This window comes from Falco cherrug, chromosome 5, assembly GCF_023634085.1.
Source record: "Falco cherrug isolate bFalChe1 chromosome 5, bFalChe1.pri, whole genome shotgun sequence".
NCBI classification, from domain to species: Eukaryota; Metazoa; Chordata; class Aves; order Falconiformes; family Falconidae; genus Falco; species Falco cherrug.
Window position 1 is genome coordinate 61,500,189 of NC_073701.1, and position 15,021 is coordinate 61,515,209.

General features: G+C 36.8%; 1 protein-coding gene across 4 annotated transcripts in view; it reads right to left on the minus strand.

Moving 5' to 3' along the window:
• The window catches only part of PPP1R12A (protein phosphatase 1 regulatory subunit 12A), a 121,966-nt gene that overhangs the window by 2,150 nt on the left and 104,795 nt on the right, over positions 1-15,021 (minus strand). For 3 of the 4 annotated variants that reach the window (XM_055712123.1, XM_055712122.1, XM_055712121.1), the window contains 5 exons: positions 13,793-13,809; positions 12,499-12,640; positions 11,994-12,098; positions 11,055-11,102; positions 6,517-6,567 (listed from right to left, as the gene is read on the minus strand). In XM_055712123.1, the coding sequence (XP_055568098.1) occupies positions 6,517-6,567; positions 11,055-11,102; positions 11,994-12,098; positions 12,499-12,640; positions 13,793-13,809 (363 nt within the window). Of the gene's footprint in view, positions 1-2; positions 4,766-6,516; positions 6,568-11,054; positions 11,103-11,993; positions 12,099-12,498; positions 12,641-13,792; positions 13,810-15,021 lie in introns of those variants that run through there. The other variant, XM_055712124.1, reaches the window with a different exon arrangement.

The following is a 15,021-nucleotide window of genomic DNA, read 5'->3' on the forward strand; positions in this document are numbered from 1 at the left end:
GAAAAATGAAACACGACAGTTATTTGCTATTATACCCCAAGTAAAAGCAGCAAGACTAGACAAGCACTGGGGGTAAAATTCTTTATTCAGCTTAAGCATCCTGGCAGCTCTCCCCCTTCATATCAGCAGGTCAGAAAGATTTCACCTTTTAACATGATACAGTTAGAGTTATAGATTTGGAGTTTTCATTTGCTTAGACTAGATGCACTAAATCTCAGTGGTACAGATGTCAACTGCTAACAAAAACATTTATAGTAGTGTGGGGAAAGTAATTAGGTGCTTCAAATTTCAGTCCAAAACCAAAAGATGTTAATTACCAACAATGTAAAAAGGCTTGTCAGTACTGCACTTGCAGAGTTTCAAAAAAACATGCTGTGGTTAAGCTTATCTACCACTGTGCTCTTGGATGATTTCATCCTGATCAGATACAGTGTGATTCAGCTTGTTAGCTCATAGCATTAATCTTCCAACCACTTCCAAACTTGCGTCGAAGCACACATCCGATAATTTGACATATTCCTGAACAGCATAGTTCACACACGAGCAGATCACTGAAACACCAGGCTGCAAACTCAAACATACAAGTTAGGAGATGGCAAGTTAAAGTTGCCGCAGGAGATGGGTGACACACAAGCACAAAAGCTGGGAGGCAGAAGCCAAGTGAGGTAAGAGCTGGACAGGCTCAAACAGGAAAGAAGGACAAGTCAGTGCACAGAGGTTTGTACTGGGAGAATTTAACTTGTCAAAGAAACTAGAAGTAATCTCAGCAGTCCTCCACATCTACATTCATACACTGACAGCAAACCACCTGTAATACTCATGGCTAAGGTACGTGTATAGTTTCTAGCAGGAGGTTTACACAGGAGGTAACCGCCTATTCCTGCACAGCAGTTATTCAGTAACATCAAGTGCAAGGGCACACAAGAGGTCTAAGTCCAGCTAGTGACGTATGTAACAACTGCTACATAATTCTTCACGATGAAATTTCCTTGCCACTAGTGTCGTTTTAATTTTATTCGAGCAAAATTATACTTTCAAGCTCATTATATTCAGAACTTTATTATGGAACAGAAAAGAACCAAGAAGTTTAAGAATGCAGGGTTAATTAACTGTGTGTTGCACTAGAGGCTTCATTTACAGATCTCCTCTAAAGGATTCCTGTCCACACTCAGTTCACCCAACAGCAGACCCTCCCATACAGTGAAACACGATGATGCACCGAAGATGACTGTGGTTACAGAACTTCTAGTTTATTTACCTGCAAATACCAAAGTATGCGAAAGGACGATGACAAGATATCGTAAGAGGAAAAAAGGTGGTCTCTACCATTAAGTAAAAATCATTCTGCTAACCTGGACTTCTAACCTGCGCTCCAACTCTGCTCCACGGTGGAGCTTAGGACAAGCTACCTAAACTGAGTTTTTCACAGAGTCAGAATGAGGCTTCCATTATAGTGAAGTGAGAGCTGTGCTCTAAAGAGAAAGTGCTGTGAAATGCTGATTCCTTCCAAAACCCGTGTCAAGGTGTTTGACATTGGGCAACACAAGTAATCATTTGGCAATTTTCAAGTCTTATTTGTGTTACGTTTTCTAAGCTGTACAAATCTACTAATAAAAAAAAAAATCACTGTTGTCTGTGATACACATTATGGAACAACCCTAGGTTTCTACTACTACTACAGGTGCATGCGCGGTACACGCTCCTGTTATCTGGATATGACTCCTAGTATGTGTATCTGCAAACAGTGAGACAGTCATTTGTTCAGGCAAAGCAACTAAAACCTTTCCTTCCTCCTTTTCATTCTGTTAGGGACTTGATACCAAAGATCCTGGATGAAACCACCACAACAGCTTCATCTAGCCACGCACAAGGAAGCAAAGGAGTCTGGTTTTGTCCTTAAATAGGTACCGCGACAAGTGCTGTCACGTATGCTTTCCAATGAAACCTCACACTAACTCCAGGAATGTCACAGTCCTCTTTCAACTTCCTGACTAGGGAGCCGCAGCCCATAATGCTTAGTTACATACAGGCAGACCCACAGAGTGGTATATTTTCTGGTAAACTATTTTAACAAAAAGGCTGCAGTTCAAATGTAGAGCTTTAACATAATCAGCTACCATTATATGTCTGCAAATCTCTGTAGACAGATTTTAATCCTGATTAAAGTAATGGGTAGAATAGTTACTAAGAATTTTTTTTTTCTTTTGCTGTGAGTCTTCTAAAGAATAGAAGACAACTGGTAGGAGACAAAAGCAGTTATGAATAATAGGAGATTGATCAGGAAGGCTAAGCTCGAGTAACCTAAAATACTTAGGCTTCTCATCCATACTAATCCCCACATACTTTAAACCTAGTCAGACAATTTTCTTGCAGCAGTGCATTCCTCTGGTACTCAAACTTCTCATGAGGTGACATCACACACCTTTAATGTGCAAAGGCAGGAAAAAAAACACCTTTGCAATAAATTCAGTAAAATTTTACATACTGTACTTAACACTTTGAATTCTAATCTGTTTCTTGCTAAAATACCAAAGTATTTTCCTGTTATGAGATCCTTGAATAAAGCTACAAATGCACTATTTTGCCTATCTGCAATATATGACTAGCTAGAAAATTTGCAGTGCTGTTGTTGAGCAAATAGTTATTCAAGAATCACCTGACAACATATGTGGAGCCAACTTGGATCTGTACAGTAATAATGTCTGTCTTTGCTGGAGGATTCAACATTTTTTACATACAAAACAGCTTTGTGAATTAAGATTACAAAAAACTCATAAACTGTTAAGGTACCTGTTTATATTAATCAGGCATGCTGCTATGGTTAAGCTACCATCATGTCAAGCCTCCCTATTCTATTTCCATTGCTTTTCTTTTGCTAGCCAGGCTCCTCAAGCTGCACAATTATCTGCCACTGAAAATTCCCTCTACTAAAAGGAATACTGAGTAGTTTTCTGTGGGTTAACACCCTGAATTGGCTTACCATGGTTAAAGGAATGCCAGTGCTAGCAAAAAAAAACCGGAATGGACACATGGCTGTGGACAGCAGTCATTAGATTAGCTCAGCTCTGTTGAAACACACCATTGTTAGCTGAAGCTGATGTACGATGGGCTTCCCTAAAGGGACAGCTTTCCCTCCTCATGCCAGCAGTATGCTCCTGCTGCTTTCTGCGTGTTACTTTAGTGATTCAACGATGCTGGAGAGAGATGGTTCAAATAATATAATGAATAGAGAGATCTGTTTTCAGCCAGGTCAGTGAGCTGACTTGACTCACTCAGCAAGGGTTAACACAAGGGAAAGTTGAGGAATGCAGGGCCTGGACCAAGAATAACCTTTCTATCCACATCCTATTATCAGACCAACTCCAGGAAGAAACAAAGCCAAAGGATAAACCTTCTCTTTATTTCATGCCTCTTAGTGAGGAAAACCTGAGATCGGACTCTAAGCGGAATGAAAAAAATGTACATTCATCACCTCTCTTTAAGTGGGAAGGGCGGTAGGCAAGGGGAAGCAGTTTAGCAAGTGTCACTGTGCAGAAGGAAAAATAACTTTTTTCACCTACACATCTTAAAAGCTGACTGAAACACCTCCAGTCTATACAGCTGTTACAAAAACAAGGAGGAAGGCAGGCATATAGATTTGGTGTGGAGTGAAACGATATTTTGTTCCTCATAGAAGCTGTGTACCTTCTGTGGGTGTCTGAAAGAGCCCTGCCATAACACTAGGGACAACAAACTGGCATTTTTTTCCAAGATGAAACTCAAAATAGTTCATACCTATAACAGAAGAGGACTGAACCAGATGACCTGGTAAGTATGAACCAATCTGACACCTTAGGCAGGTTTTTTTGTGTCTGCGTTTGTATAGTCCATGCATTATAGGATTTGCTCCACAACTGGAATACCTATATATATATATGTAGCAATATAAATCAATAACCTTAACTCAGTGCTAAAACTGGGTATTTTATGCTGTCTAGATAAAAATGAGAATTGGCCAGAACCGCAGTGGAAGTTAATATGTGAAAATATTAATCAACTTGAAATTCCAATACATTTCTTAAAGTAAAAGCTTTGGTCCCCTCTAAACACTAAAACACACAAATGTAAGAAATGAAGTTGCTGATGCCACTGTTCAGGATTGCACAATACTGAAAACAGTTCTCAAACATTCTTTAGTTGAGACTAGATTTTAATCAATTCTATGCACCTCGATTATACTGCAGTAAGAAAGCTCAATTCTTAATTTCAATTTCTTAGAAAACTAGAGGAAAATCTATCTGAGCATTTACTCAAACACCAAAACAAGGGACTGACTTCAGTGTATCCTAGTGTGCACTCAAATCCCTTCAATTGTTGCCAAGGTTTTAACATGTCAAAGATCTTCTGGATCATTGTCAATTTATCTTCCAAGCACGGGAGGACAAGCTTCAGTGCTAGTAAGAACACCACACCATACCAACACATCAGCAATACCTGTAGTTGGTACACCAGACACCATGCTTTAGCCACACTTCCATAACCGAGCAGCAGTCAGTCAGTTTCTGACACACAAGCGTTAATAGTAAAGTTCTGCTCAAGCACAAACTGAATTGTCAACACCTGCCTGGCTACACAAAGGAGAAGGAAGAAATTACAAGTCCACAGAGCGCAGTTGCCTACAGGACCCTGACAGCTTGGCAACCACTCGGGTCAAGGCCCTATTCTCAGTCACCAGTTGCTCATTAATGTGTCTCAAAGTTTGAATCTGCTTTATTTGTTGCAGGTTCTGCAGAAATCAAAGAAATAGGAATGAAAACGAGAAATAACCGCCTCCATGTTTATTATGTTTAAAAGAACTAGAGATGAGCAGAATTGAAAGAAAACTTAGAAGAGACAGTCCTGTTTAAAGTAGATAAGTTGCTGTGAAAGGAAAGTATCAAACAAGTGGCACATTCTTGAAAAGCAATCCAAGAACCAGCAGTGATTAGTCACAGCTTTCCAAAACAGTTCAGGATGCATTAACAATGAGAGCTATTCCTGGAATTCTTTACTTAACATCCTAATTGCACAAACTACATCTCCTATTCAGAAGTCTGTAAATAACGACACATTTAACATACACTTTTACATGGATGTGCAACAAATGATAGGAAGAGTATTTACTCTTTAATTCAAAACTTTCACATATTGCTTACTGAAAGTAGGCTTTTGAAAAAAGGCAATATATTAGCATGCTCTGTTTTTCTCGGAAGCCCAGCTTTTCCTAACAGGAATTTACAGGTTGATGGCAGAAGCTCACATCCTGTCTTCCACTCCGAGGCACAGTTATTTTTCTCTAGTATGGTTTGCTATCTACATATTTCACTTCTGAAGACCCCTCAAGGAACCAGAGATTGTGTCCTCCCTTTACAGCAAACTACCTTGGTCTAAATCCAAAGGAGCTAGAGGCATCATGGTTGTCTTCTGCCTATATCTGCCTGTCAGCTTCAATTACTTCAACAAAACTTTGCACATTTTATTGAATTTTAATTCAATAAAAGTATTTTAATGAAAAGTATTTGGAAGTTAATACCGTTTCCAAGCACCAGAGGGCGCGCAAAAAACGAGCTTGAAAGGAAACTTTTTATTAATCAATGACAAATATCAAATGTCGAAACAGTGGTACTTTAAAATTTTGGAGTGCAAATTTTTTTTTCTATTTCATCATGTTTCACTAGTTTTCTAGTCATACTTCAATTCTATCAGTTTGGTTGGCCCTGTTCAATATTATATGCAAGGTCATAACACAAAAAAAACCATGCTAAATTTCTCACCCTCCTTCACCATATGAGAGGATTTAACATTGATAAACCAGAAAATGAGAAAAGTCATACCATGACTGGTTAAAAATAAACCAAAAAGAGCCAGAATGCATTAAAAAAGCATTTTCCCTCTGGGGTTCAGTTTATACATAGATGAAAAAAAGCAAAATCAGTGCATGTGGTAAACACTACTTCTGTGTCAACATCTGACGTCTACCTACTGCTTTTGTTACCTAAAAACCGATCATTATTCACTCCATACAAATGGAAGTTTTTCCTTTCACAATGGTAACATGCTGTCTAATACATAATTTAAAGTGCATGAGATAAAGGTTGAAGCAACATTTAATGCTTAAATATCTATGGATTTACATGCTACCATTATTTTTAAGTTAACAACATATAGGGTATCACATCAAAATCATAGATTGCAATTCCATCTTCATTGTATCAGGACACGTTTCACTCCAGCTATCTCTGAATGTTTCTCATTAGCCAGTATGTTACAGAAGCATGTCTCAGTGCCTTCTTGGAAGTCATACGTGTATGATCAGTTATGCTGGTGTAACAGCATTGCTACAAGCTGTGTGACAGGAGTGATTTTTGAAAAGTAGCTATAACTTAAGTTATTTCCTAATGACATTTTAAGAGACCGGTAATACTGTCAGACTACATATTGCGCCGACATAGTCATACACTTTGTTATTAACAGTCTAACGTGTAATACTTTACTTACTTTCAGTTCCTCTTCCATTTCAGATATCCTTCTTTCTAGAGCTCTTCTTTCCTAAATCAACAGATGTGTGTTAATATTGAACAATACCATTTTTAAAAAGTTGCTGCTTTTATATACTGTGGTAACAGTGAAATACTTCAATTTCAAAGATCATACAACCAAAAGCGTAGTGTGGACAGGAAACTTGTGATGGCAGTGATATACAGAGATTTTGTCAATATTGAATTTTAATACGAGGAGGAAGAGATACAGAAATTTAAATCAAGTCCTACAAAATATATAACCCTTCCTTTATGCAAATTTAGACAGGTTGTAAATACCATTTGTTTGGATTTATTTTTCATGAGCTAAGCTTCTATAATAGCTTAATATACAAGAAATGCAGAAAATTATCAGAAACAAACAAGAGTATTAAAAGAAACAAGCACAAAAGCATCAAACCCATCAGCTTTCACAGACAAACATAGCTGAAACGTCTGTCTCAGCTTAGTGGGATCTGCCCACACTATGAACTGCAACGTAGTGTATACACCCAAATTTACATCAAAGGAGTTCAGCTGAGTACCAAAGAAAATCTAGCTACCTAAGACTACCTGGTTCTTGAGTGAATGTTTCCTGAATATTTTCTGCATTTCTAATATAGTTTTCCTCTTTTTTTCTTTTTACCTGAGAAGCAGGAGACATTATCCATTGTAGAGAACTTCAGGTTGTTTTGATTACACTGATCATAGCACCCAAGCTAGCTGACTGAAAGTTAGCTTAGGGTTTTCTGTACTATGCTGTAGTCTGCAGTGCAGACACACTACTACCATATTTCTAAATTACATTATTTTGTTTAAACCTCATTTTCAACACAACTGACAAGATGAATAGCTAATACAACAGACTTCAGGGGTTTATAGCTTGATTGCTTGCTTTCCTGTGTCAGACAATGCAGTGTGTCTCATTTAAAAGCAGCTGCGGTTATCAGTACACTACATTCAGATTTTTCCAAAGTGTGAAAGGCAAAAGCAACAGATTATTGCGAAGTGGACATATGCATCTGCATACAATGGTGTTATGCAAACAGCAAGCAGCATTGACTGAAGTGTGTAAAACTTTGGTTAGATCATACCGCCCAGTAGATACTGACTCTTGCCGGTCACCTTTCAGATATAAATCATTTGAATTTAGTTTAATCATAGTGCAGTTATACCCCAACATTTTCCCATTTTAGCAAACAACTTTAAAGGTTTACCAAAATAATAGATTGCTGCAGTTGTTAGCACTTAAGGTAATTAAGTCCTCCGAGTTAAGACTTCTCCCATAATGATACTGACTGATAGTAATGGGCATAAGTTACCAGCGAGTTAAAGGCAGTAAGGAAGTGGCTAACAAAAACCCCACACCATCTTACATTATTTAGAATTGTATCCGTTTCCTACTAGCTTTATAGAACAACATACATCATCAGTGTTCTTATCTTAAGCAATATTTAACAATTCCCGCGATTATCAAGAGATGATCAAATCTCAGAATTTCAGAGGGTAGAAATTGCTAGTCCTTGTGCTGCATTTGCTTAACTAGCATGGTTCAGCTTGCCTAAGAACAACCATTAGAAATAAAATCCTTATTTCATTAACTTTGTATACTTCACATTACAGAAAAGAAACATTTAAATGGACTGGCCTAGACATAAGATTTTTTGTAAAAACTTATTGTTCCGATTAGATGAAGTTATGCTGCTCTTTTTTCTGAGCTGCTTGCTCTTTTAGAAACTGGCTTGAGGAATGCCAAAAAAATAACATTGCAGTTTCACTGGGAGGATTTGCTAGTATTATTTGATTAGTCCCTGGGCTCAAAGAAAGGGTTTGAAATTTCTGCAATCTAGAATTTAACTATAAACTTCAACAACTCCATAAGGTATGCCAGGGAAGGTCTGTAACCCCCCAAATGAAGAAAAACCAACATACATGCTAGTCTCTCAGCTTATAAAATACAATAGCTCCTTTGTATTTATCAAAGGAACTAGGAACCACAGACTTGATGCAGTGAGACTGAGGTACAGGGATATACACAGGTGAAAAACTGACTCCAGAATTACAAAATTAATAAGAAGTAAACCCAGATACCTACATATATTTGCATATTCAGTAATACCAAAATAAACACCTCTCCACAACCCAGATTCTCAGCTGATGAATTCTACATTTGGGGGAAACTGGTTAGAGGTACCTACAATTTTGAAATCTAATCCAGACTGAAACCTGGCACTTCATATGAAATTCTGCAAAGGACTTTTAGCGTAATTTTGAGTGACAAGCTGTTAATGAAACCCTAATTTTTGCCTACGTATTGCTAGTACCTTACATCTGTGATCTGATCTATACCCCCATCACTATGGAAATAGCCTCTGTCTGGTAAACAGTTCTCAAATAAACAATATTGACAATGCATCACCACATCACACCATGGAAACCCACTTCTGAAGGCTGAGTTCAAATAAAAATTCAAAGCCAGTATTTTCTAAATTTTATTACTGTGCAACTCTAGGTTTAATAAATGTTCCCATCTTCTTTACTGAAAAGGTACGTTTCAACTGGAAAATGTCACAGTTCAAAGATGTCTTCAGGTTTTTCTCTGCCAGCCTTTTATTTCTTCCAATTTATTCTCATCACCACTTCACTCTTCCCCCTCCCCTTTTCTCCATGTAATATATATAAACATCTTCACTAAAATAAAATATAAAACTGAAGTCATATACTTGGAGAAATATACTTTGAAGAGCTCTACAATTTGTTTCTACTTTTTTACATGTTGTTACATTACATGTTAAAAAGGTGTCTTTAGAATTATTCATACATTCTGAATTTGGTAAGCTTATTTCTAGAGATCAGCTATTGATGACTAGCAGCTGAGAATCCTGCCTCAGTCACTTTCAAAGTGAAAGTAACTCCAGATCAATGGAAATAAAATCACAAGTAATTTCCTGTTTTAAATTCTTGTCTGAAAAGAAGTTTAAAATTACAAAATACAAGGAACATCTCTTAAATCTTGTGTAAATCAGTGTTCAGCCATACAGCATTATCACTAAGTTTATTTTTTTTCATCTGCTAGTTTTAATACTAATACATTTAGGAAGAGTAACATTTCTGAAAGACATTTTGCTGTTGGACTAAAAAAAAGCTGCAAGAATTTCTAATATAGTCAATTGTTTTAATGCAATGGCCTAATTTGGGAAAAGGCAGAGCAGTAATTTAAAGCAGAAAGAATGTCTAGCTGTGCAGTACAGAACCTATATAGCAACGGATGCAGCTAAATCTATGATATAATTAAATGTCCACTCGTGTGGCCATGATAGCAAGCAAGAAACCAGTTAAAGCTTCTGCTGAAACTTTACTGATGAAATCACTGTCTGCAGCAGGATGCCAAAAAATCAAAGAGAAATAGGTGCTAAAAGGCTGCTGCAATTATCTGGAGAGATTATTAAGATAAAGATAATGGAAATACTCTCAGGCACTTCCTGAAGTTCTACATCTCCATGTGCACCTATAAAATCTGCCAAGTGTTTGTTTATATACCAGACAGGTTAGTAGAACTGAAGAATTGTTTTCTAAACTTCAAATATGGGAAAGTAAACATAAAAGGCTAGTGAATGTGAAGTTTACCAGGGATAAATAGATGTATACAATATCACTTATTACTGTCACAAGTCCATTTAGTTTGCTTCCCATTCAAGCGTCTAATGTGTCACTCCAAGATCAGGGGAAGAGACAAGAACATGTGGCCAGGATCACGAAGGAAGCCAGGACCACAACAAAACCAATGTTGTTTTGCTTTACATTGCTGTGGAACTGAACTGTTCTAGGAATAGATTTTAAACCAGCATGAAACTACAGCCTAAAATTATCATGTGTCCAACTTCTGAAATAATTCCTGTAGTCTATCTCACATATGGATTTATTACACACCTCCTTTCCCATTCAATTTAGGGTTGTCTCTGACTCTGATGCCCTCCTACTGCACTGCTTACTCATTCTTTTCCCCCACTCCAGTGTCATATTCCCTCTACAGTACAAGGAAAAAGATGGATTATGATTAATCTTCTATCATTAGCAGGTTTAAGGTCTCATGTCTGTGAGGCAGAAACAGCCGCTTCATTACCAACAATAATTGGTAAAAAACCACGCATGCCAATGGAAAGCTCTGAGGAAATTAAATTCTCTGAATCTTGGAAATGTATTAGATGATGAGATGCTCTGAATCTGCTTAACCCTCTGGAGTGCCAAGATTGTTTTGGATGAGATGGAACAAGTGGCAGATCCCTGGAGGGCAGTGGGGTTCCAACAGGTAACCTGAAGGCAATTCTTAAGAATAATTTCACCTCACAGTATCTCACATTCATTACCACTTTGAAACCTAAAATCCCCAAATCTAAAAAATCCAAGTTATAAGAAAGGCTTCTGTTCCCACCAAAATATATCCAAGCCAGGGGTTGCAAAACAAACTAAAACAAAGCCTGAATGGGAGTACTTAAGAGATCTTTGGCAGAAACTCACCCTTTTCTCCATTTCCAAGAGTGATCTGTCAGCAAATCTTTCTTGTCTCTGAAACACAAAATTAGTGAAGACATTGATACTTGTTCTTAAACAACAAAACTGAGGAAAAGCAATTCAACTGGACATTTTAGTATTCTGTCCGAAGTATGTCTTCAAAAGCATTTTAAAGTGTGTTCAGGGAAGTAACACTGAAACAAAGAATAAAGAAGAATGAGCTGCATTTATCACACACTTCCTCAGTGACCATCCCCAAGTAGTTTAATCACTACATAGCCTTTGGTAAATAGGAGTAAAATAGTATCCCTATCTAAAAAGATGTTTGTTTTGTAATGCTTTTAATGTACTTCACTGATATTTATAGGGTATACATCGAAGACACTTAAATACAGGTAAATTGTGGCAGATGTTATCTGAGAATAGGAAACCGTCTTTCTACAGCAATTTAAGACAAAATTTAACTGCTGTGTATGTATTTGGTATTACTGTATGCAGCACTGTTATCTGACAGCAGCTATCTGTAACTGGAGCGCACTATTTGCTCTTCAGTTCTAAGATACAGCTATATAACCAGTCAGGAAGAACTGGCAGGTTATGTCAATCTGCCAGCAGGTTTATGAATTAATCCATCCCAACTGACCGTTTGAATATAAGCTTAACAGTGTAGAAAGTGTTTATCCCTATCCTGTAAAGAAGTTCCCAGATACATGCTGGCAAGCACCACTACTACTTAAATAGGCAGGAGGCAGTCTCACACATTTTTTCACAGCTGAAGACCAGAATCAGTCATTCTTTTTAGAAGCAGAGAGGTACTCTTCCTTCACTCCCATTCTGGGTAAGAAACAAAGCTCAGGCCTAATAAAGAACAGCTTACAGCATGGGGTGCTTCTAATTTGCTGTCTACTTTGTCAGCTAAGTACATGCTTCTTGTTTTATACAAACCTGAGTGGTCTTCTCCAACTGTAGCTTAAGATCTGTAAGTTCCATGTTGGTATCATGTAACTGTGCTTTCAGTTTTTCATTTTCAGCTAGAATCTGTTCATAAAGCTAAAAGAAAACATTAATTTTAAAAAATGCCAAATAATAATTCAGTGAGATTAGCTGAAAAATTTAAAAGCTGTGACTGAGCTGCATGTAAAATGAACAAATATATTAACAGTCTAAGAAGTAAAAATCAGTTACAGATTTTAAAGAGGTTTAGAATTAGCTAGCAATTTAAGGAACTGTTACCAAGTATTTCCAGAAACAAGCAACATCTGCCGAAGTGCAAAAGCCAGAAGCTGTTTTGTAATATGTATTTTCCCCCACTGTAGTGGTTGCTCTGGTCCTCCACTCAGCTGAGCTGCTTTAAGCAGCATTTGTGATGCAATGTGAGATTATTTCCAGACAATTTATGAAAAACAGTAATAAAGTTCTATTTTTGCACCAAAATTACTGGATCAGATACCTTCTTAAAATCAGTGCTATCTTCTTTCTCTAGTCTACTGCAGTATGGTTTTCGATCTTCAAGGTAACTTTGTGACCCTGATCGCCCCTGTGCTGAATCGTAACGATCACCTGAAGACATGCTGAGGGATCCTGTGTCATATCTGTAAAAGAAGAGTTCTTATTTTTCTTTGCCTTTGCATTCAGGCTGAGACACTACTGTATCAAACGCTGTGAGTTTGCCATCACCCAGCTGAAAACAACAAAGTGCACCATTAAGCCAGTCTTCTAATTTGATGGAAATTTAATTTTTGCATTTCCTCAGTACTTCAAGATTCTGTGTGACATTTTCAAATTGCTCAGTCTGCCAAGTGCCTGTCCTGTATGCAGAGAAATCTTTTCATTAAATATTAAAATCAAGCAAATATTTACATGTCTTAAAGGACTTTATGTTAATTTAGATACTTTAATTCTTCTTTATAAAAAGAAAGTCTACTCTTAAAAAACATATTACTTTGATTGAAAGATTTTTTTAAAAGTAATCTCTAAAGTATCGGCCTAGATGAATTATCCAAGTATTATTAGAGAAACCAAGGAGATTTCAAAACTATTTGTTGTGAACTACAGTATTTCAACAGGAGCATTTATGAAACACATCTTCAGCAAAGTCTTTATCCCATTAATCATAAATTACCAACAGTATTAATAAAGTTTAGAATAATTTCACACTGTTCATGTACTGTAGTAGTTCTATTTAACAGATTTTCAGCACAGATGGAACATAATAAAATCTAGTAATTAATTCTAAAGGTCTAAAACCAAATGAAAATTTAACCCCCTCCCCCCCCCGATATTTCTCCATTCTTTTTAACAAATCTTTAGGAAATCTGATTTTCGGAGACTGTAGTACTTTTCTTGAGACTCCTTAGAAAATTTTCAGTAGGGCATTCTAAAAGAGGGGTAACAAGAGCCTCTTGTCTTCTTTGTAAAAGCTGACTTCATACTGAAAAATCTGTAGGGAATGGTACTGTTTCCACTGTTCTACAAAATGCCTAGCCTGCCTTCAGTGCACTACAAATAGAGTCCAATATATTCCTCAGAATGGAGTATCCCACCCACACGTGGAAAAAAAAAATATTCAGTACTGTAGCTTTACACTCGTATTTCACACAAACGTTAAATGTCATTAACACTTTTACAGCTCATACCAGCTGACTACTAGGGTTAAGCTGAATTTGTACATAAAGAACTTAGAGTGAGAATATGTGAACAAGAAGTGTAACAATTTTAGATTAATTTGTTTAAATTGCACATACCTTGAAAGGCTATCACTCTGAGGACGGGAGGGTTAAAAAGAAGAGAAAAACAACAGATCAAGTCAATAATTTAATTGAACAGAATATATAACAATCTGTAAACAAGTATAACTAAACAGTTATGTTAAATGCACACACTACCCAACAGTATGTATTATCTGAACATTGTCAATTTTGTTATGTCTGGAACAGAAAAGAAGTATGTGCTAGAATGTGCTTGCCAAGATGTGATTTACAAGGACTTTAACACTACACTCCAAAAGCCTGGACTGTCCTAAACACTGGAGTCATTTCAGCAGTCAGCGATTTGCTTGGCCATGTTCAGCACTCTGTTCCCTGAATTCCCTGTTCCTTTTTCCTCTTCTCTACCGTTAGCAATAATGCTTTGATAGGTCAACGTAATAATGACTTCAGCTGAAAATAATAATATAAGCATATTATAACATAATATATTATATATACGCTATATAGAACATAGCTCGATGGGAAACAAGCTACTGTACCAACAACATAAGGAAGTACTTATTAGACTTAATTTAACGACATAATTTCATTTTTTTAATATTACTTTCATTCATTCATTCCAGATGAATTCACAGACACAAAGTTCACTCACTTAATACTTGACAAGTGAAATTTAATTAAAAATGATGACTTAAGAGTGAGGGAGTGCCCTCTAAGCATTACATCATACAAACCTTTTTCGCCTCTGGGTGGTCAATTAATTTATTCCAATTATAACAACAATCTTGAGTGAAGACATTTCAGCCAAGGAAGTCTACTTATGTATCATCACCTGGACACTCCCCAATGTTATTCACCTAGTAGTGGCTGAAGCCTTCCCCATAGGTATTTTTTTTGGTGGGTGGGTGGGTTGTTTGATTTCTTCTTTTAGAAGGAAACTATTTTTTCAACATGTGTAGAGGAAAATACCCACATCCTCCCCAATACACGCAATTTCATGTTTGACACCTTGAAGTGCATTTACTATACAAAAGATATCAAAAATATGTGCTGTAGCCTAACCATTCCTAATAAAACATTGTTATTTTTGTTAACAGCATGAATAATGCTAGTTAACTTAAGAGATTGTGTAGAAAATGTCAGTGGCACACACCTATACACAGATAGTTTTTAAGCTACTGGCCACAACACGCTTAATTTCCACCTAATTATCTTATCTTGCATTATTGTACATTTAGGTATGATCAGTGTGAGATTACAGAATT